At 41.0% G+C, this 21145-nt stretch overlaps 1 protein-coding gene across 2 annotated transcripts; it reads left to right on the top strand.

Annotated features, from left to right (window-relative positions):
- The first annotated feature begins 11515 nt into the window (after window positions 1–11515).
- Window positions 11516–20290, top strand: im:7147486 (zinc finger protein 658B). Of its 2 annotated transcripts, none has more exons than XM_061716545.1 (2): window positions 11516–11686; window positions 16857–20290. In XM_061716545.1, exon 2 carries the CDS (start codon window positions 16910–16912, stop codon window positions 19877–19879), a length of 2970 nt encoding a protein of 989 aa, XP_061572529.1. In that variant the 5' UTR covers window positions 11516–11686; window positions 16857–16909; the 3' UTR covers window positions 19880–20290. The 2 variants fall into 2 exon arrangements, with proteins under 2 accessions (XP_061572529.1, XP_061572530.1); XM_061716546.1 differs by lacking the exon at window positions 11516–11686 and adding an exon at window positions 12211–12548.
- Window positions 20291–21145: the final 855 nt, after the last annotated feature.

The raw sequence follows: 21145 nt of genomic DNA, 5'->3' as shown, positions 1-21145 counted from the left end.
TGATGAGAAACAGCGGAAATATTTATGTTTTTGCTCCGTTTGGTTGGACGACGTGTTACATGGGATTGTCCCGCTGATTCAGCTCAGAACCAGCTGGACCGAGACAAACCACAAGATGAACGAACGATGAACGAGAACGAGCCTGTCGACGGACAGGCTCGTTTTCAGTTTTCAGAGTTTTCAGTTCCAAAAAGCGATTTAACTCAAACTATGAGTCAGTTACTATGGCAACTGAGCCTCGAACCTAACCTGCTCGCTAGCAGGTTTACTTCAATAAAGCCTGAGTTTCTCTCCGTCTCCTCCCTCAGTGGCGTCAATTCAGCCAATGGGCCTTTACACAATACACATCCGTTTTCTGCACCACGGACAGCAAGCGGCAGAGTTAGAGAACAGAAAAAGCGTATCTGACAAACGCAACATATTTTATTCACTATGTCAGTGCAACAATATCACAGGGACATCCGAGTTTAACTTCAAACAGTTAAAGTCCAAATGCAAAAAGGAGATGGAGGGAGCAGAAGACAGAAAGAGAGAGAGAGTAAAAAAAAGGCAAATATTTCCCTTAAACAGATTTATAAGAGGGTAGGGTGATTTGATATCTTACCATAAAATTAACTTGCATAATGAATCCATCAGTGGCTAACAGCCTCGTTAATATCTTCTGCTGCTGGGGCAACATTGGACCCATCACTTGCCTTCTTTCTTTTCTTTTTTTTAAATTGCGTGGTTGTCTGCTTCCTTTTCATTTTTGTAAGTTAGTAACACTGCAGAGCGCGCTAAAAACGAGATTGATAGCGACCACTGTCATCAGGGATGCTGGGACATCACATTTCAAGATATGAGGGGGGTATAGTGTTGGGAAAGATAATACCTAGTGAAATCCATCATGTTGTTCTGATATGCATTTGTAGTTATTTTATATGTATTAAGTAATAGAATAAATCAATACAAATAGACACAGAGTAATTCCATAAATGTATAAAAAAAAAGAAAAAAAACATTTACATTTTCCCCTGAAGCCGAGGTGTGGCGGCTGCCCCTGATCTAAATGACAATAAAATTTCATTCAATACCATTCCACCACTGTTTTCATCTGTAATATTATAAGACAGTGTGCTTAAATGTTAAATGAATACTGCATTCAAACGTATACATTGACTGCAGCAACCTTCTCCCACGCCAATTCTCTCCTTTACTGCTGCAGCTGTTTTTTTTTCCGAAATATGCTCTCATAAAAAGAAAAAGTATGTGGATCTTTTGTTGTCGCCGGTTGCCATGGTGAATCGTTGTATCAGGGCTCTATTGATGATGGCTTTTGATTTTCTTCACGCACGCGCTTAACTAGAGGTTAACAAACTCAGAGTTGATTGAACTAACTCATATCCGCTGTTCTGGAACCGAAAACTCTGAGTTTCCTATCTCAGGTTAAGTCAACTCAGAGTTCAGGTTTAAACTCAGAATTTGTTGAACCTGCTTCCTGGAATACCCCTCAGGTGTATCCGCTCCTTTAATCTGATTGGTTTACGAGTACATCGTCCCCCACATGGGGTGCGCTCTTATGATTGGCTGAAACAAAGGAAGATATCTGATTGGTTGTGCAAATACGTGTTAAAAAAAAAACGTATTTGTGGATCGAGTCACATCAGGGGAATCTCAAAAGTCACGCAAATCCAGCGCAGCTCACAGACAAAAAAAAGTTTGTAAATCAGGTTATATTTGCGTGCGCATCAAAAATACATTTGTATATCTTGTCCTACGCACATGTGAATTGTTCTGTGCATTTGTGAAACGGTGTGTGCATTTGCGAATCGGTGTGTGCATTAATGAAACGTTGTGTGCATTTGCGAATTATGAGACTGTTCTAGCTCCATACTTGGATGCCAGCAAGTAACTACTGTTTATGTTTATATTACATATGGGTCTGTCTCCAAGGACAAGGGTATATTTGACCTTGACATGCAGCACAGTTATTCTGCCCATCTGCTGCTTTGTACTGTCTCTCTGTTTGTTATACTCAGTCCCATTTGGCTCTGGGAGTGGTAAAAATCTATTTATTCCAGGTGCTGTAACATATCCTCCATAGACACCAACATTTTTACTTTGTTTCAGCTTAGCACCAGGTCCAATAATATTGGTCTTTACCCAGTTTTGGAAAAGACACAGTATCAATAAGCTTCAAGTTGTAGCAGTAGCAGTTTTTTCACCCTTTCCTTTGGAGGAAAATGTGGACTTCTTAATACTGGATTCTACTGGGAGCGTGTCAAGTCCTTTTTTGCTTTCTACAGCAAAAATAATTTCTTATAGTGCACAGATTTCTTGTTGATGTATCCGACAGCTTTCACAGGGGAGCCTTTGTTTGGATTACTACTTCAGGCATTTTGAGAGAATTGTAGTCACTGGCTTGCAGAGGCGATTCTAGGGTCTGTTGGGGCCCTAGGCAAAAACTTCTAGGGGGCCCCTCAAACCAGCGTTCATCGCCGTTATGTTATAATAAACTGACACCAACGAAAACTTTTGACCAGGATTCCTTGCGAACAGAGCATGCGCAGAAAACAAAGTCTTCTTCTTTGTGTTTTTTGGCGGATTGAATACCGCCACCTACTGAACCGGAGTATGTAGGACAGGATCTAGTTGTCTATAGCTTTACATTAAATCATCTAATATAATATTACTAATGAAAAGAGAAAAACTCGAAACAAACAAATAAAACAAATAAACCAAACAAGACCGCTATATACTCACTATATCCTGTAAAATAGAAAACAATTGAATGTTCCGTTTGATGGGGATATTCCATTTGGCGTTTACATGACCGAATATTCGGGTTTTAAAAGGGTTATTGACTGCATGTAAACGCAGTCGTCATAGCTTTCTTAGCTTAACATTAAAGGTGCATTTCCACTCCACAGAACAGCTCTACTCTACTCTACTCTGCTAACCAAAAAGGTCAATAAACTTAACACTGGTCCGACGCTAGTTTTGCTGTTTAACGGTAGTTATCTGCTCCACTTACCACTGTCTTGCTTTCTTCTGTCTTTGTCCTCCTTTTTTTTCTTCCTCTTTTCACTGTCGGACGGATAACTACTTCTCTTCATTTTTCTTACCTTCGGCTTAGCCGAATCAGCTCCATTTAAAACTTCCAAAATAAACGTTAAATTCTGTGCACACGACACTGTGTGTTTTTTTATTTTGACACTATGTACAGGTGAATGGCCGTGATCATGGGAATGACGACATGGGGGCCCTTAAGGGAGGTTTCTTACTAGCTACTGAGATGTCATTGATAATTGTCTTATGTTTGTTTAAGGAGGAGGATGTGGTCATTGCGGTTACCACATTTTGAGATCTGTACAGTAAAAACAGCCTTCAATACTTTTTTAGTCCTCTAAACCCCTGATAGGAAACACTTTTGTAAGAAAAGTAATTATAAAAAAAATTTTATTTTTATTTTTATTTTTTTTCAAGCAGTTGCCTGCCTTGCCTTTTCACAAGCTGCGCCCCTGCTGGCTTGTCAGATTTGTTGTACAAAGCATAAAATTATTTAAAAAAATATTGGTTTACTTAAAGAAGCATGAGGCTCCTTTTAAGAAATGATACTCTATAGCGCCACCCTTCGCCACGACGGCCACCGGGGGTACTGCAGCCAACAGCGAAGCCGGCACGGGAGAACGGGGAGAACGCGCATACAGCGTCATGTGACGTCACATCCGCAGCCCAGCGGCCCGGAATTGCAGCACATTTTGCAGCACACAGCCTGTTCAAGGCAACGGAGAGATACACTAGAGGGCTCATTCGTTTTGGTTTGGAACGCTTCATCTGACATTATTACTAGAAAACTTAAAACGTATACAAATTTTTTTCATAAATCCCGCCTCAATCCTGCCTCATGCTCCTTTTAAAAGCAAAATAATAAAATTATATCCATAACTTGTGGAAAAATGTAGAAGGATTTAAAAAGCGAAGACAGCAGTAAGCAGCAGGAGGAAGCAGAAACACGTCTGCATTCTCCAAGCAAGCAAGCAACAATCGCAACAACAATGTTGGCTAAAATTCGAGGCTCACAGTTAGAATTGACTTTTTTTTTTCTTTTCTGTTGATCACACAAAAGGGCAAAATACAAGGACTGTCCACCACCTGTACAAGGAGACATGAGCAACACGACCGACGTAGTGACGCCTGCTAGCAGAGCTTAAAGTTATCCTGCAGGTTAGAGAAATCCAACATGACAGATCCAGACTCATGTTCGAAGAAGATGTCTCAAGAGCCGATCACAAATAAGAATCCTGCTTTCCGAGTAGCAACGTCTAATATTTGTTGCTAACAGGTAAGGTTAAAGGATATTCAACTGCTGTGACTGACTAGATACACTGGTATTATACCACTCCTATTACCATTGTTTTAATAAGGTTCTGCTTAAACTAAAAAAAGATTTTCATTCAGGAATAATAAGGAAAGTGTGAATGCAATGGAAAATGGCTATCCACGCCACCTAATTCTCTTAATTTGGATTTCATTTATTCAAGATTCTTTTATTTTCATCGTTCATATTTCATAACAATGAAATTACAGGTGCTTCATCGTAGGTGCTTTTCCTCATCTAAAGTGCAAAATGAGTAAAGAAAAAAATTAAATAAATATATAGTGCCAGATAAGTTTAAAAAAACAAACAAACAAGTATTTAATGCCCCGAAGATTTCCATGTGATGGTGTACAGATGCATGTTTAGCAAGGTGAATGCTTTGGGGGAGGAAACTGTTTTTGAGTCTGTTTGTCCTGATTCTGGTGAACCTGCACCATCTGCAAGAGGGGAGCAGGTCGAACAGGTGGTGGGCAGGATGGATGTTGTCTGGTGATGGACTGTGCTCTGCTGAGGCAGACGGATGTGAATGTGTCCTTGAGGGGGAAGGGGCAGCCCACGATCCTCTGTGCCGTGTTGACCACTCTCTTCCGCTTCTTCCGTTCTGCCTCAGTGCAGAGGGAGAAGCACACCGGGATGCAGTAGGTCAGGATGCTCTCAATAGAGGATCGGTAGAAGGTTGTCAACAGCTTCTGGCTGATGTTGTTCTTCCTGAGCACTCTCAGGAAGTGCAGACGCTGTTGAGCCTTCTTTGCGACAGCCTTAGTGTTTGCAGACCAGGACAGGTCTGTGGAGATTTGTTGTTGTAATTAAGAAGGCACCTTAGCCTGTTTGCTTTTGTTATTTTTATTATCACGGGGGGGGGGGTTCTACACATTTATAAAATAAAAGAATCAGTAGGAGAAACTATTTTTATTTATTTATTTTAACTTTTTGATTTTTCCTCTTATTCTATTTGGTAAACTGCAAGGCTGTGTTATTACTGTCTTCCTGTGATTTTAAAAAATAGATCTGAATTGGCTGTTCAGGAAAATCTTAACTTATAGTATACTGGGTATGAAGGGTGATGCATCTCTGTTTACACTATTCAATTCATTTAAATTCAGTGTTATTTATATAGTGTCCATCACTATACATATTGTCTCTAGGTGCTTCCACAGACCCAGATAATGACCCCCCAAGATATTATTACATAAATTATGGCATGTAAAAACTCCCCAAGAAGGAGGAAAAACATTTTTAAGTAAAACAGTAGAAAAACTGCTTTTAAGAGGGAAGAAACCTTGAGCAGGACCTGGCTCATAAGGGTGGACCCTCCTGCCGAAGGCCAGTCAGATAGAGCAGGAAAGGGACATAGGAAATAGAAGATGAACAACAGAGAGAGGAGTGGCACAGATATGTTGTCAATGTCCATACAACAAAATAGACGGAGACGACTATATAAACAGGTGTAGACAGCAGACACTGGGACAGTCAGAGGGTGGGACTGCAGGTCAGGATGTTAGTGGATATCGAACTGACATCTATAAAGACAGATGAAAGTAGACACTGGGATGTTCAGAGGGTGGGACTGCAGGTCAGCATGCAGCTCCTGAAGCTCTGGCCTGCAAACATGTACAGAAGAGAAAAGGAGGGGCAGACCAGCACAACAAACTACAAGAACAATGGAGAACAATTATGGTGATGAGATACTTCTCATTTATAACTGTGGATTGAGATGAAAAAAGGAAAGAGAAGAAAAGGAGCGAAAAAGAGGTGAGGGGCACCAGTCAGTAGACTTGTAGTTTTCGAGACCGGTCTTGGTGTCACGACCACTTTTTTGTGGTCTTGGTCTTGTCTCATTCTCGGGTCTCTCGGTCTCGCCAAATCTCGGACTCGGATAATTGAGATGCCTTTGCACACACCAAGGTGACAGAATCTTGTGATCACCAGTCCTTCCTCTTGTTAATGTACAGTTTTGTAAACTATTTGATTTAATGCATGTTTTGGTGCATCAGCATGTGTGTCTGTATTTAGTTAGAGTATTGTGTTTATAATGGCCTTCTTTGAATAAATATATGGCATCATTGGCTTTTGAATAATATTTGCATATCGTTGTGATTAAGGATTAGGTATATGCCATTTCAGTGATGAAAATACAGTGTAATTTGGCTACTATAATGGTAAATAATGCAAGTTCAAGTCGATAATTGTGTGTATCTTTAATATTTAAAATTCAAGTTTCATCTACAAATTAAGTACAATTTAAATCAGTAACATTTACTATTCATTAGACTTTTCTGAGGTGGAGGGGGGTGTTGGAGGCTGGTTATTTTGCTAAATGACTTTGGGACTAGTCAATAGTCATGTCAAACCTTAAAACCACTTGAGTCAATCCTCAAATAGTGTAGAAATAGCGGTAGTGCAATTGCCACACATTATTTGATCTCAGCTTATTGATGAAAATATTTTATAGTGAGTTCCCAAATAAGACATTCACTGTCTCTGATTTATTGCGCTGCAACCTCATATGTAAACTAAGCAGCTGAACCAGGATTGTGCTTATGTTCTACAACTCACGCAAGATGACAAAATAACTGGGGTTTTTTTTGGTTTCGGCCTCGGCCTTGAGCTGAACTAGTCTTGGTCTTGACACTCTCTGGTCTTGGTAGTGTCTTGGTCTCAGTTTAGGCTACCACTCAGTGGATCATGTTGGTGTCCCCTGCAGCGTAGGTCTATAGCAGCATCTACAACGAAGCTAAGACAAGCTGCTTTCCTCTTGTCCTCTAGCCTCAGCTATGACTACTGGCCCTAACATACTAGAGTTTACACTAACTATAGGCTTTACTAAACAGAAATGTTTTAAAGGTGGAGGCGGTCAGCGTCTTTAACCCAAATTGGAAGTTGTTTCCCTATAGAGCTCCGGACCCCACGTGACCTGTTTTGTTTAAGGCGCCATTTTGGCAGGAAAGAACACATGTTGCTAAACTTGAAAGACTCAATTTTACTGATTCTTACAAAGCTCCGAGAGCTGACATCTTATGCCATAAATCAATTTATTTCGCCTTTCTGGATCTTTAGGAATCCGATTCAAAAGCTCTCTCTGTTCCCCTTTTTCTAATATTCTGGCATCCCGGTGCACAACAGCTATCGGCATCTTCTCAACGGTTTACCAGGGCAGAAACGTTCTTCTCAACCGCTTCAGCTTTACTGTTAAAATGACGTTGTTTACATTCTAGAGGGTTGAATGCTGGGAATGTCAGTCCAGAGCTCTATAGTAGTGCCTGATAGCAGAAGGCCTGTCCTCCAATTCTACATTTGGATACTCTAGGAACAACGAGTAAACCTGCACTCTGAGAACGGAGAGCTCTGTTAGGAACATAAGGTACAATCAGGTCTTGCAAATATCGTGGAGTTAGGCTGTTTTGGACTTTATACCCAAATAGTAACATTTTGAATTGGATTCTGAGTTTTACGGGGAGTCAATGAAGGGAGGCTAACACAGGAGAGCCGTGATCTCTTTTATTGATTAGTGTCAGCGCTTGCACTGCTGCATTTTGGATCAGCTGGAGCCTATTCAGAGAATTTCTTGGATATCCTGCTAATAATACATTTAAAGTAATGTAGTCTAGAATCAAGAAGATAAAAACGTATGTATTAATTTTTTCTGCATCACTCTGAGAGAGGATGCTGCTAATCTCTGTGATTAATTCGTCGGCGGCGGCCTCCGTCAGTCGTTTATCGACTATGGATACTTGCCAGTGCGCTTCCATGACCGTTTGTGGCTGTGTAGGCCTATTCGTGAAGCACAGATCCGTCCACACAGATCACACTTGTATTCTTCACTTTGACTTGGAGCTTGACGGCGTTGGCGCTTTGACGCTTGTTTCTGTGCAAGTCTGGCGTCATCCGCTACCATAGCCTCTTTCACTGTGTCTCTCCATGCCTCACGATTGGCTGCCAGCCTCTGCCATTCACTGTGGTTCGGTACTACAGTCAGATCCTTCTTGCAGACATCTTTATACCGGAGATTAGGCCTTCCCAGCCTCCGCTTTCCGTTTTTCAGCTCACCAAAGAGTTCATCCTTTGGGATATGGCCATCCGCCATACGTGAAACATGTCCTAACCACCGTAGTCGCCGTGATTAATTACAAAGGTGAAAAAAGGCTGTCTTACAAACTTGATGGATATGCTCTTTAGGCAATGAATTCTGATCGAAAATAACTCTGACATTTTGTGCAGTAGTACTGGAGGCCAGCGCAATCGACTAATTGGTTCCGAGGGTCTTTGGGACCAAAAAACAATAACCTCTATTTTAAAAATTTAAAAGCAAAAAGTTAGTGGACATCAGGTCTTGATGTTTTTACAACATGCCTGAAGTTTGGCTAACTGTTCAAGGATATATCATTTCTATATATGATAATATATAATTTATCATAAATAAATACAGCTGCGTATCATTAGCATAGCCATGAAAACTGATGTTGTAGTTCTGGATAATACTTCCCAAGGGCTGCATGTACAAACTGAACAAGATTGGCCCTTCCACTGAACCCTGTGTGATGCTGTAGCAGACCCTCATCTGTACAGACAAAACCTCATTAACATAAACTAACTGGAATCTGTCAGATATAATTTAAATCGGCATATTGCTGTCCCTTTAATTCCAACAACACGCCATGATCGGTGCAGTAAAATGCATTGATTTAAAGTATCAAAAGCAGCACTAAGGTCGAGCAGAACAAGTGTGGACACTAATTCATGATCTGAGGCCATGAGAAGGTAATTGCTGAGTCAAACCAGTACTGTTTCTATGTTATGATGTATTTTGAACCCTGACTGAACATTTTCAAATAGATCATTTTAATACAGGCGGTCACCTCACTGACTTGCAATTACCTTCCCAAACCAAAGGGTAGCAACACTGCCACCTGAACTGAAGGACATTAATCACTCCTCATTCAGATGTGGATTGGTCCATCCCAACCAGTTTTTGTACCAATAATATGTGGGTTATAAAGTTAGTAGTGTTCAGGTTCATAATACTTGAGCTGGAAATATGTTCATGGGAAGGAGGGGAAGATGACCTGGTAGAAGCTTTATTTTATGTTATTGATGCTTATGAACTTAGGGTGGACTTCATCCATCCTCAGAGCCCTGCTGCTTTTGACTGCTGCATTGCTCTGATGGCCCAGCCGTCAAAGTGCTTGTGAATGAGTCCCTGGCTCCACAGTGGTATAATGGGCTATTTACATTTTGGGGTTGGGAATTTCCAGGGTTAGTCAACAAAAATTCTAAATATGACTTTTCCTTGAGGTGGCCCCTTTAGGTTCCCTTCAAGAACTGATTCTGCTGCTTCATTTTAGACCAGGGGTCTGCAACCTGCGGCTCCGGAGCCGCATGCGGCACTTCGTTCTCGTTGTAGCGGCTCCCTTTGGCCTTGAAAAAAAACCTGAACATAAATAAATGATATTTCTGAATTCATTTTTATTCATGTTATTAGTTTTTTTTTGTTGGGCAGTTATCTTGGAGTTTGAGCTGATGCCATCTAATTTTAAAATAACTATTTTTAATTTCTAATATGTCAACGAAAATATACGTCAGTCACATAACGTCATCAGCCATAATGATTTGCCTTCATCGCCAATAACGCTGGCTTACCTTCGTGCTTGATATGTGGCGAGAAGATATCGACAAACAAAAAATGTAACGATGAAAGACACTTCCAAAACAAGACCTCTGCATTTGCCCAAAAACACCTAACCAAACCGGAACTGCTACGAAAAGCTGAAGAGAGCAAACTATCTTTCAAGAAGTGGATTACCTCCCAACAGTCAACACTGCTGGTGTTGTGGCGGCTCTGGAGGTCGTAAAGAGGGAAGTCGCCCACAGACGGAGATTATATATTAACGATTTGTTCATAAAAATATCAGAGCATCTATTCTTTTATTCATCTATTATTTTATATTTATTTTTAAAGCTGCAGCTAAATATTTTATTCATATTAAAGTTGGGGTAGTTTTTATTTTACTTTTACACAAATATAGACTTAAATAGCCGACAGTTCACAGTTTAATTTATTTCAAAGTACGCATACACACTGCACTTCTGTTTTTATATGGTTGAAACAGCTCAAATAAATAAAACATGAAACCTTTTAAAATTTTTGAGGCTCCTGACAATTTTTTTTTTGTAGAAGTGGGGGCAAAATGTTCTTTTGATAATAAAGGTTGCAGACCCCTGTTTTAGTCTGTTTAAATTCCTTTTTTTTTTCTTTGTCCCTCACCCCCCTTTTCCATCCCCCACATGGCTGGAGCACGTGTGTGACTGATTTTGTGGGCACAATACAGGCTATGGAGGACTTTCCACCCAACACCTCCTAAGGTTTCTTCTATTCAGATTTGCTTTGTTACTGTAGTTGTGGTACACCTCATCCGTTGGAATGAAGCATGCGCCCTTGGAAAAACGACCTGTGTGATCAAAGGTTGGTCTGAGAGAGACGAGCCGACCACTCGGAGCTTTTTTTTTGTTTTTTTAAGAAACTTTATTTCAATTCCAAAAAATACAATAAAAATAAAATAAATGGCAGGCATCATTCAATAATATAAAAAACAAACATACATAGGCATCATTAAAGTCCAAAAAATATAAAATTGTTCTCTTCACAAAAAAAGCTACAATAAAGTGCAAGTAATTCTTGACATTAACAATTACACTAAATAATAAAAGGAAGGCAATACATTCAGATATCCGTAAACATTTATTTTATGAGGTTGACAGTGGTAATACATTTATTGTTATTAACCAATTTTATCGTCTCAAAATATATTTTGAAATCAACTTTAAAGGGAACTAAGGATGGACAGGATTTGGAAAATGTTGCCTAATGAATATGAAACTTAGCAACAAGAATTATTAAGTTGACCAGTTGTTGAAATTTGTAATTTTGGTTTTCGTAATATAATAAGTGTTTGTATGTCAAAAAGTCTTCATTTTTTTTCCAGAAACTTAAAGTATGTTCACATTCATAAAACAAATGTATGATGGTCTCTTCGTCATTTTTACAAAATACACATCTGCTAATATCAATGTCTTCAAATTTGGATAACCACTCGGAGCTTGTGAGGTGAGCTTGTGCTGGTGGAAGGCACGCGTGCAGTGCGCATGCGCCCCCACAGCTCTCCGCGCCTTCCGCAGCTGCATGTGAAGCTGCTGCTGCTGGCGGAGAAGCATCCCGTCTGCAAACCTCGTCCCTTGCATGGACAGATGTGAACCGAGCCTCTTCTTCTTCTCCTCCACCCCTGGCATTGTGCTCCGTCTGAAGTAGCCGTGGTCGAGGCTGCGTGGCCGGTGAGTGTGTTTGGAGACTCCGCCGCTGCTCGTCCGTAAAAGCCTGAATTATGGTTCCGCGTTAAATCGACGCAGAGCCTTATGCCGCGTTCCATTTGTCCTCGGAAGTGGGGATTTCCCAGTTCCCAGTCGGAATTTTCAACTGGAACGCCCCTCGAAGTGGGATTTCCCACTGGGAAAGTGGGAGAGTCTTCACCACCCCCGAGTTCACATCCCAAGATGGCTGCCCCGGTTGTAAACAGTAGAAGACAGCTCTGTAAAAATAAGTAGCACTTCATTCTAGTTTTGGTCACACTAAATCAGTCGTATACAAGTATTGTTCGGCATATATATGCTGCTATAGTGTAATTTACATTTTTTATGTGGTATATGCGAACTACAAACTTGTTTACCTACTTTGTAACTGGAACGCTGATAACTCGGCTGTGACGTCATTCCCAGTTCCGAGTTTCGACTTCCGAGGTAAATGGAACGCAGCATTACGCCGTAGGGTACGGCGTAGGGTAGCGCGTCGCCGCGTAGCCTACGCCGTAGGGTCTGCGTCGGTGTAACGCGGGACCATAAATCAGGCTGTAGTCTGCAGAGCTGCTGGTCCGTCTCTCCGGCCTGGAGAACGTGGTCGGCCACATCCTCCCTTAGCTTTCACTAGCAGCTCCTCACATCCTCCCTTAGCTTTCACTAGCAGCTCCTCCGGGATGTTCCTGGGGGAGCCGGGCAGCTGGCCGCTAACCGCACACACGCAGCACATGATTACTTTCATTATCGCTGCTATTTAAGTCCGGATTTGGGCTCCCTGCAGTGGGAACTTTGAACGCATTCTGGACAAAAGTGCACGTCAGTGGGTTTGTTGTTCTGTAACGGGGTGAGTGGCTGCTGTGAGCTAATATTAGCCCAGTCTCTGTGTTGTGGTGTCCGATATTCAGTTCAGGTGGAGGTTTTGGTCTTTGTGGTTTGCGGCCATGCGTTTAAATCAGGTGTTATTAGTCTTCAAATGTACCTGTCCCCGCCCATATTGTCAGGACTGACCGGTTTGCTGCTGCTGATTTGTTGTTCTCAACAAGTAACCATGTAAAAAAGAGTAATAATAATAATCTGTCGGATTTATTTATGCATATTTGAGCAATCCATTATTGGATCACTGTTTTTAAAAAATATATATATTTTGTCTGTATCTGCAACTGCCTCACACCAGTGCTGCATGTTAATAGAAAAGAAGTGCATCTTATGCATAGTTGTTTACTTTTATAATATTTACTCTAGAAAATATACAGTTAAGTGAAAATTTTCACAATTGAAGTTAGATGTGACCTGCCTAAGACTGGAGTTTTAATGAAGTTGGACTTTACAGTATCATGCAAAGGTTTGTAAGCATACCCTATCTTTGTTTTTAATTCATTTTTTAATTTTCATAAAAACATTTTTAAAAAATCATCTGATTGTAGTGTATCTGTGTTATTGGGTAACTACAACCACAGAGGACCAACAAATAGCCCTTTTGTAAGTGTGACCATATTATTTTAACTTTAATTTAAAGCCAAAAGAAAATTAAATGTGGGTAATAGTAAGTACATACTGATTTCATAGGATTTAAGAAAGTAAATTCCAGCTGATAGTCATTCTTTAATGTATTGATAAGCAGGGGTGTGGTCAGATCTCTATAAAAGCAATTGTTTTGGAGCTTCCAAACAAATACAAAGAGGGACTAAAGCACGATGTGTATGACATGACAAAATCATACATGACACCAAAGTAAGGGGGTCTTCATGTGTGTGATTGGGGGGTTGGAGGGAGTCCTCTCTGGAAATGCATGTGATGGGGGAGGAATTTATGTGACAATTTGTCACTCAATTTAAAGTGTGCCACACAGCTGAGGTCTCCTGCATGCTCTTATCCCTTTATCAGTGAAAATGAACTGAACCACTACTGCACATGACGACCAAGGCTACAAGAGTGCTGGAAATGGATTCTGGCTAAAGGGAATAAATAAATAATCAATACTCAAATTGAAAACCAAATACAGATATGTGTATTCATGTCCAGCTCTGCCAAGGTGTGGACAACACAGAACATTTAGCCTAGGATGAGACTGTGAAATACAAAAACAACAACACTACATTGAAGCATGACTGTGGTTTGTAAATCACCTTCTCAACAAACCACAAGACATCTGGGACAATGGACATTTTTCCAGGAGACCTTAGAGGTGTTGGCCTTTATGCCCACCACCATATTTGGTTAAGCAAACATAGCATTTTTATCTCATACCCATGGCCAAGGAGAGCAGAGGAGGAGTTCTGATTTGGGGGTTGTTTTGAAGCTAAAGGACAAGGGCAATTTGCAATTGTTGAACTGACCATGAACGTCTCTATAAAGTATTTAGAATGTGAGGACATCTGTCCAAAAGCTAGGTTGGAACAGGGTAATGCTAAAAAGGAGCGACTCCAAACACACCAACAAATCTACATCGGAGTGGATGAAAAGGAAAGGATCCAAGGTTTTGGGATGACCTGGTCAAAGTCCCAACCTCAACCTAATTGAAATGCTCTGCTGAGAACTTAACTGCGTGTGTGTGTGTGTGTGTGTGTGTGTGTGTGTCAGAAAATTTGAATATTGTAATAAAGTTCTTTATTTTCTGTAATGCAATTTAAAAAAAAAAAAAAAAAAAAAAAAAAAAAAAAAAAAGTCATACATTCTGGGTTCATTACAAATCAACTGAAATATTTCAAGCCTTTTATTATTTTAATATTGCTGATTATGGCTTACAGTTTAAGATTAAGATTCCCAGAATATTCTAATTTTTTGAGATAGGATATTTGAGTTTTCTTAAGCTGTAAGCCATGATCAGGAATATTAAAATAATAAAAGGCTTGCAATATTTCAGTTGATTTGTAATGAATCCAGAATGTAGGACATTTTTGCATTACAGAAAATAAAAGGACTTTATCACAATATTCTAATTTTCTGAGACAGTCTTGTGTGTGTATATATAAACGTAGCATAAGTATGGACATTTGTGTTTGGTAGATTTTTTTTCTTTGTTGTAACAATGCTTCTTGGCAATAAGTCGTATACATTTAGAAAGCCTGTTTATTTCCCTTTTTGGTGCCACGTTTTAAGGAACATGCATTTGTGAGATGAGCAGCACAGGCTGAGTATGTGGGTTGCGCCCGTGAAAAATTGTCCATCTCCTTATTTTCCCATTGACTCTTGTTTGGTGGATTGGATGATTGAAGTTTGAAGAAACACGTGTTGGCAATTAAACAATTTATCCATTTAACAAACAGGAGCTATAGTGGTGTGTGTAAGAACCATACACATCTCCAACAGCCTGGCAGCTCCTCCTCATGCTGGTCACCAGCCTGGTCACACTGCTGTGGGATGACATCCCATTCTTCAATCAGCGTTTGTCGCAAGACACCCCACGTGGTTTTGTTGCAGGTTGACAGTGGTGGTTAGTCAGTAAGAGGGCTGGATCCTTTCAGGAGCTTTGATGGTGAAAAAGTACATTTGGCCATCAAAGAAAAATTCACAGTAAATAATGTCAGCTGGTGGACTATTTGTCATATTTGCTAATGTGTAACAAAAGCAAAAGTTTAATTGTGCAAAATGGATCAAAGCTAGCAAGAAGGGGTAAGTCAAGACAAATGAATGACAACGTTCAAGATTGAAGGGAGAAAAAAAAAGTATTTTACAGCGCATGTTCCCGTCACTCATGGGCAGGAACTCTTTCCGCTCCGTGGATGTCGATCCCCTGGGCTCATACACAGATGTCCTATCAGGCGGATGCCAGTGCTGGCATAAAAGCAGCTGAATGTGGGGAACTGTAACGCTATTAGATCCACATGGCTCACGCTTTTCCATCTCATCGAGAACAGCTATTATTTTCAGCCTGTTGCAGAAACAACATTGTACATGTACACAAACACCCCATTTCATCGATCAAGCATGGTAGTGGAGATGTGATGATTTAGTCTCGTTTTGCATCCACAGAACCCAAGAACCTTGCAGGCATTGAGTCAGTTGTGAAGTCCTGTGTGTGTATATAAAGCAGCCTGAGCCAAATATGAGGCCATCTGTCTGGCAGCTGAAGCTTGGCTGAATTGGGTCAAGCTGCAACAGGAGAGTGATTTTAGGCACACCTGGAAATCTACAACTGAATAGCAATGTTCTACTCAAAATCAACCTGACTGAAATCTTGTGGAGTCTTTAGAGAGGTGACCATAGAAGTGTGTTCAGATACTGTATCTAAATAAACAGAAGCAACGTTGTAAATAATGGACCACGTGATGACATAACAGTGATTCACTTATATAATCATACAAACTAATTTATTGATGAAAATATAAATTCAAGTTACTAAATTGAAATTAGATGAACTGATGGCAAAACAATCGAAGAGTTTGAAATTTATTACTTAATGGCTGTTGTGTTTTTGTTGACTTAAGTGTGAAGTCTTTTTTGGGGGGAGGTATTCTCAGCAGTAGGTTGTGATCAACCCCACATCCCAAGACTGTTGTGGCTTGGCCCTGCTGGCAATGGATTGGTCCTTTTTTTCCTGTAAAGAAAGAGGAAATGCCCCTGATCATTCTAGTGGAAATGGGGCGTGATTCTGATGCCGTTAGGTCAGACCCCATTCCTAGTGGGTTTGCTGACCTCGAGCAGGGATAACTGTCTCTTCATGTTGAAATCAAGGCCATGTCTCAGGTGCTCTTGAAACTGAGGTGTCAAAAGAGGATGCAGACAATAGCAGCACTATCCTTGCATGTCCTTAACAGCATTTTATTCTCTGGTTTAAGTTTAGGCATATTTGAATGTTGCCTGATGGAGATGTTTTGGCAGCAAACATGCATGGACCAAAATCAAACCTAACTGCAACTGTTCTTTTTATATTTGCAAATTGTGATGCGCTATATTTGAAATGTTTATATATGAATATATTCCAAGCTGTGTTTCTAACGTTTTTAGACTCTTGTTTCCCATCATTGTTGATGTGACATTTGAGTGAAAATAGTTAAAAACTGCATTAAAATGAGGAAAATCTTTTGATATGCTCAAATATTATAAACAGCAATGGATAGATTTACATAAATAAAAAGTGTGTAGACCCATAACTGAACTCTGTGCTCTCTGGCAATGACATGATTTTGTGTATGTTTTGTGTGGTTCACAGGAATCTACCCTGCTGGACGAGAGCAACTGCCTTGCAGTACACATTTGGCTGCCATGATGCTTGGGTTACAGGGAAATGCTTCTTCCCCCAAAGTGTATCGTTGTGTGGCTTGTTCAGCCACTTTCACTGGCCTGGCTTCATTGCTAGTACATCAAGCAACCCATGCAAGTACACTCTCTAAAACCTCCGCCCAGCCTCCAACACAGCCTGATGTCAGCCTGCAGGAAGCACAGCATGGAAGTACTGATTCAGCCAGCGAGCACCGCAGCCCACCAGCTCGTTTGCCTGAGAGCCCTTCACCTTCTTTTTATATTTGCGATTGTGGAGAGGAATTTCAAAACTTTGGCGTCATGCTGGAGCATAAACGCTCACATGTCCCTCAAATGCAGTCATTTCGGCCCTTGGAAGATAATACTGCCCTCACTAGTGGAACAGAGAGTGATATGGTTTTTTCCACTGCATCATTCACCCCTGTAAACCAGACAGATTCTGCCCTTAGTTGCCCCTCTACTTCCAAGGCTCCAGCTGCTGAAGTACCCACATTAAATTCCCTGAAAGAAGATGTGGCCTTGGAGGACCATGTTGCCATGGTAACCTCTCCTCAAGGCCAGTGCACACCCCCTCAAGATATCAGTGAGATAGGACTTGAGAATGTCTCTACCACTGCAGAGCTGATACCAGAGACTGCAGAAGACATGTATTTGCAGGCAGAAACATTTTCTGAAAAAAAGGCAGAGAATTTGCCCAGAAATAACACCCTAATGAAGTTGCTGGCCTCGGCATACATGAGCCGGATTCCACCTCGTCCTTCTGAGAATCAGAGCAAAAAGAAATTTGTCCCTAAGCAGGAAGTAATACCAGTTGATATAACCTTAGGAGCAAAAGCAGACGTCTCTCAAATCAATGATCTCTCTATTGCTCACCTGAGACGACTGCTTGCTAAACCTGATAAAAAGACAAAAGCTCCATCCATAGGCAGAATACTAGAGTCAAGTAGGAAGAGGGTTGTCTCTCTGACCAAAACCTTGTCTCCCGTTGTGGTTCTTGAGACGCGACAAAAGCTCATGGATCCAGTTGCCAAAGGCTCTTTTGGGAGATATCAGTGTGGTCGCTGTCGTAAAGTGTTTCCAAATTTAGACAGACTAACGGAGCATCATTTTTTGCATAAAAAAGAAAGGATTAAATGTTGTCGACGCTGCAAGCAGCTTATCATCGGGCGGTTGCCTTTCCCTGACAATCATGTCTGCCCTCACCTGGGACACAAGAATACACACCCATCAGGCTCTTTCATGAGCAAGTTCCCCCCCAAAATAGTGCCATTCCACGGTCTCAACAGTGCAAAAAAGGTCTTCTTCTGTCCGTTGTGCAAACACAGCTATGCACGGCGGTGGAACCTAAAGACACACAGGTGTCATGGTTCGGCCTCAGCTCCCCAAAGACATTTCACTCCATTTCAAAAAATGTTCACAATGAGGTCAAATAGCATTCCCGGCACTGTTGCTGATGAAGATAAAAACGGCTGTCTAAATTCTAAGAGCGTTGCCGTAGGAACTGATGTTGGAGGCCATATCAAGATTGAGATGAGTTCTGCTAATTCAGAGCAGTCTGCAGCTTCACTATTGGCCTGGACTCATCCAGCCAAAACCTTTTCCCCATTTTCCCTGAAATCCTTTATGAAGGAGCCAAATCCAGATGTCTCTGTGGCTTCACTCGAGGAAGAAATAGAAACCAGCTTGGATGCAGAATCAATAGAGGATGAAGACAGTAATGAAGGTCAGTGGACAATGCCCTTGGACGATGAAATCCAGGTGCTAAATTCTGCAGGTAAACCTGATGATGATGGAGAGGTGAAGGCATCTGGCTCAGCTGAACATGAAGGGATGGCACCACAAAGCCTGCGCTATTTTGTTCAAGATGGTGTGAAACGCTATCCTTGCAACAAGTGTCAGAAAACCTACAGTCGAGCCTCAACTTTGAGACGCCATCTACGACTGTGTGGGTTTAGGCCTCCTGGGTTTGGGATTGTAGCACGTACCGATGGTCAGGGTGCCTTTAGACTAAATGTCAATAATGAGAGACCAATGTTTCCCTGTTTTGTCTGTGGAAAGACTTTTAACCGCAAGGATAATATGATGGCTCACAGAAAAAAATGCCAGCTGCAGCGTACGTTAGATGTAGAACTGGAGGCCGTGCAGCATAGTTCGTCAGGCAGTGCAGCAACAGACTGTCAGACAGATGAGGATGATCCAGGAAACTGGGGCATCATGGCTCTGCCCTCTGTTCTTCCACGGAGGGTGACGTGTGAATGTGGGGCTGGATTTACATCTCCAAAACTTCTTGTGGCGCATTTGCAGAAGCACGCAAAAGAATCATACACATGTCCAAGCTGTGGAGAGACTGTTGGTTCCTGGGCTGACTATGAAGTTCACTTGCAGATCCATATGAATCCTCATCGCCAGCTGCTGCAGGGAATAAAATCTAATCGACTACTTCAGTTTCAGCCATCTCAACAGCAGTCGTCTCCATCCCCTCTCCAGCGTCCTCAGAAAACGTTCCACTCATTGTATCTTCCAAACCTAGCTAAAAAGCAGCAGCAGCGGATTGTATGCACACGATGTGGGAACACCTTTGCAACTCGCTGTTCCCTTCGCAGGCACATTACCTGGAATCGCTGCAAAGGTGCACGAGCTGCAAATCAACCCACAAATGCACCCAAAAGCTTCCGCTGTTCACACTGCAGCTCTGACTTCCCGAACAGCATCAGTCTAATATTCCACCAGAGGAACGGGGCTTGCAAGCCTGCCATCAAACCTGTTCGTTGCCCTGTTTGTCTTCGCTGGTTTGGTACTGGGGACAGTCTGCAGAAACATCTGCTCACTCACAGACAGACTGAACAATATCGCTGTGACGTCTGTCAGGGTACATACCCCAACCTTAAATCCCTCAAAAACCACCGCAGGAGGATCCATCGCATCATGGCTGGAGACATTCTGCCCCAAACACCAGAGCCAATGACTTCTTAAAGGCAAATAAATTGAAGTGATAGAATCACACACAATGCGTGAAATGGGAGTGGTACCTTTACAACCACAGCCCATCTTATTATAATTGTTTTTCACATTTGTGAAAAGTATGTTGTTTTTTACTTTACAGTAGTTACTTCGAACTTGTACAGCTGTATAAGGTGTTTTTAAACTACTTTTCAGTGTAGTTTTAGCTTGCCACAGCAAAATTAAATCAGAAAAGAAGACAAATAGGCTTTGATAGGCTGTACATTTTAAGTTTTCCAAGTTGATCATTAAGTTTCTTAGCTTCTCAGCCTTAAGATGGTTTAGTATTTGGTAAATTAAACTTCTTCCACACAGATAGCGATGTAACTTGATGTTGTTCTTGGTGTAAATAAACATATGACAGTGGGACATGTGTCGTTTCTGTTTATTTCCTAGGAGATCAGATATTTTACTTCGAGGGCAAGGAAAGAGGGTTAATGGTGTTATTAACCCGTATAGGGCGTCTTGTGATTATTTTATTATCAGTGGAATTGTCTGATTTATTGTCTGAACATGAGAACAAAGCAAAGAACAAGTATGCCTCGTTTACTTTTAATGAGAGGAAATGGAGCTGAACAAGTGGTGTATATTTTTTCAGTTATAAGTTATAAAAACATTCACTGTAATAAAAAATCTTCTGTGGTTGTATGGGGTAGATGATCTGATCAGTGTCGGGGCATGCTAAATTGTGTTTCCCAGATATGAAACACTTGCCCCTTAGGTTTTATATGTTTAAAAAAAAAAGTGATAAAAGAGCTTTGTAGGAAGATACAGGTATTTTTGTTTGGTTTTATCTAAAAGGTTTATTGTGAGGGAGGAAAAAAAATCAGGAGTGTGCAGCAGTTTTATATAACTTGATTCTTGGATGTTTTTTCTTTTTATGCTAACAAAACGTTGCTAGTAACTGCCCCACAGCTAAAGCTAATTGTTACAATAATTTAGCTGTGTTGCTTTATCCATAACTGTTCAGTGCTTAAGATTCACTTGTACAAGGCCTTTTGGCCCCAGACAGGCCTCTGCAGAACGCTTAGTGAAGGACATTTTTCCACTGATGAAACTGTAACCAGTGTCTCAGACAGCACTCATCTTCTTGCCAATAGACAAGCCGTGCCAAAACGTATAACTTAATTTGTAAAAACCCATCTCCATGGATGAGAATCAACAGTAGTGTTTAATTTAAAAAAAATTTGTGTAGTGAAAGTAAAAATCCCCTGTGACAGATATGAAAAGAACAAAAGT

The sequence above is a fragment of the Cololabis saira genome, chromosome 3, assembly GCF_033807715.1.
Source record: "Cololabis saira isolate AMF1-May2022 chromosome 3, fColSai1.1, whole genome shotgun sequence".
Classification (NCBI taxonomy): Eukaryota; Metazoa; Chordata; class Actinopteri; order Beloniformes; family Belonidae; genus Cololabis; species Cololabis saira.
The sequence above is the reverse complement of the archived record's forward strand: the minus strand, read 5'-3'. Positions and strand labels throughout refer to the sequence as shown.

Bases quoted from the DNA above. Each gene is read 5' to 3' on its own strand.
- im:7147486 (XM_061716545.1), top strand. From the start codon at position 16,910: ATGATGCTTGGGTTACAGGGAAATGCTTCTTCCCCCAAAGTGTATCGT.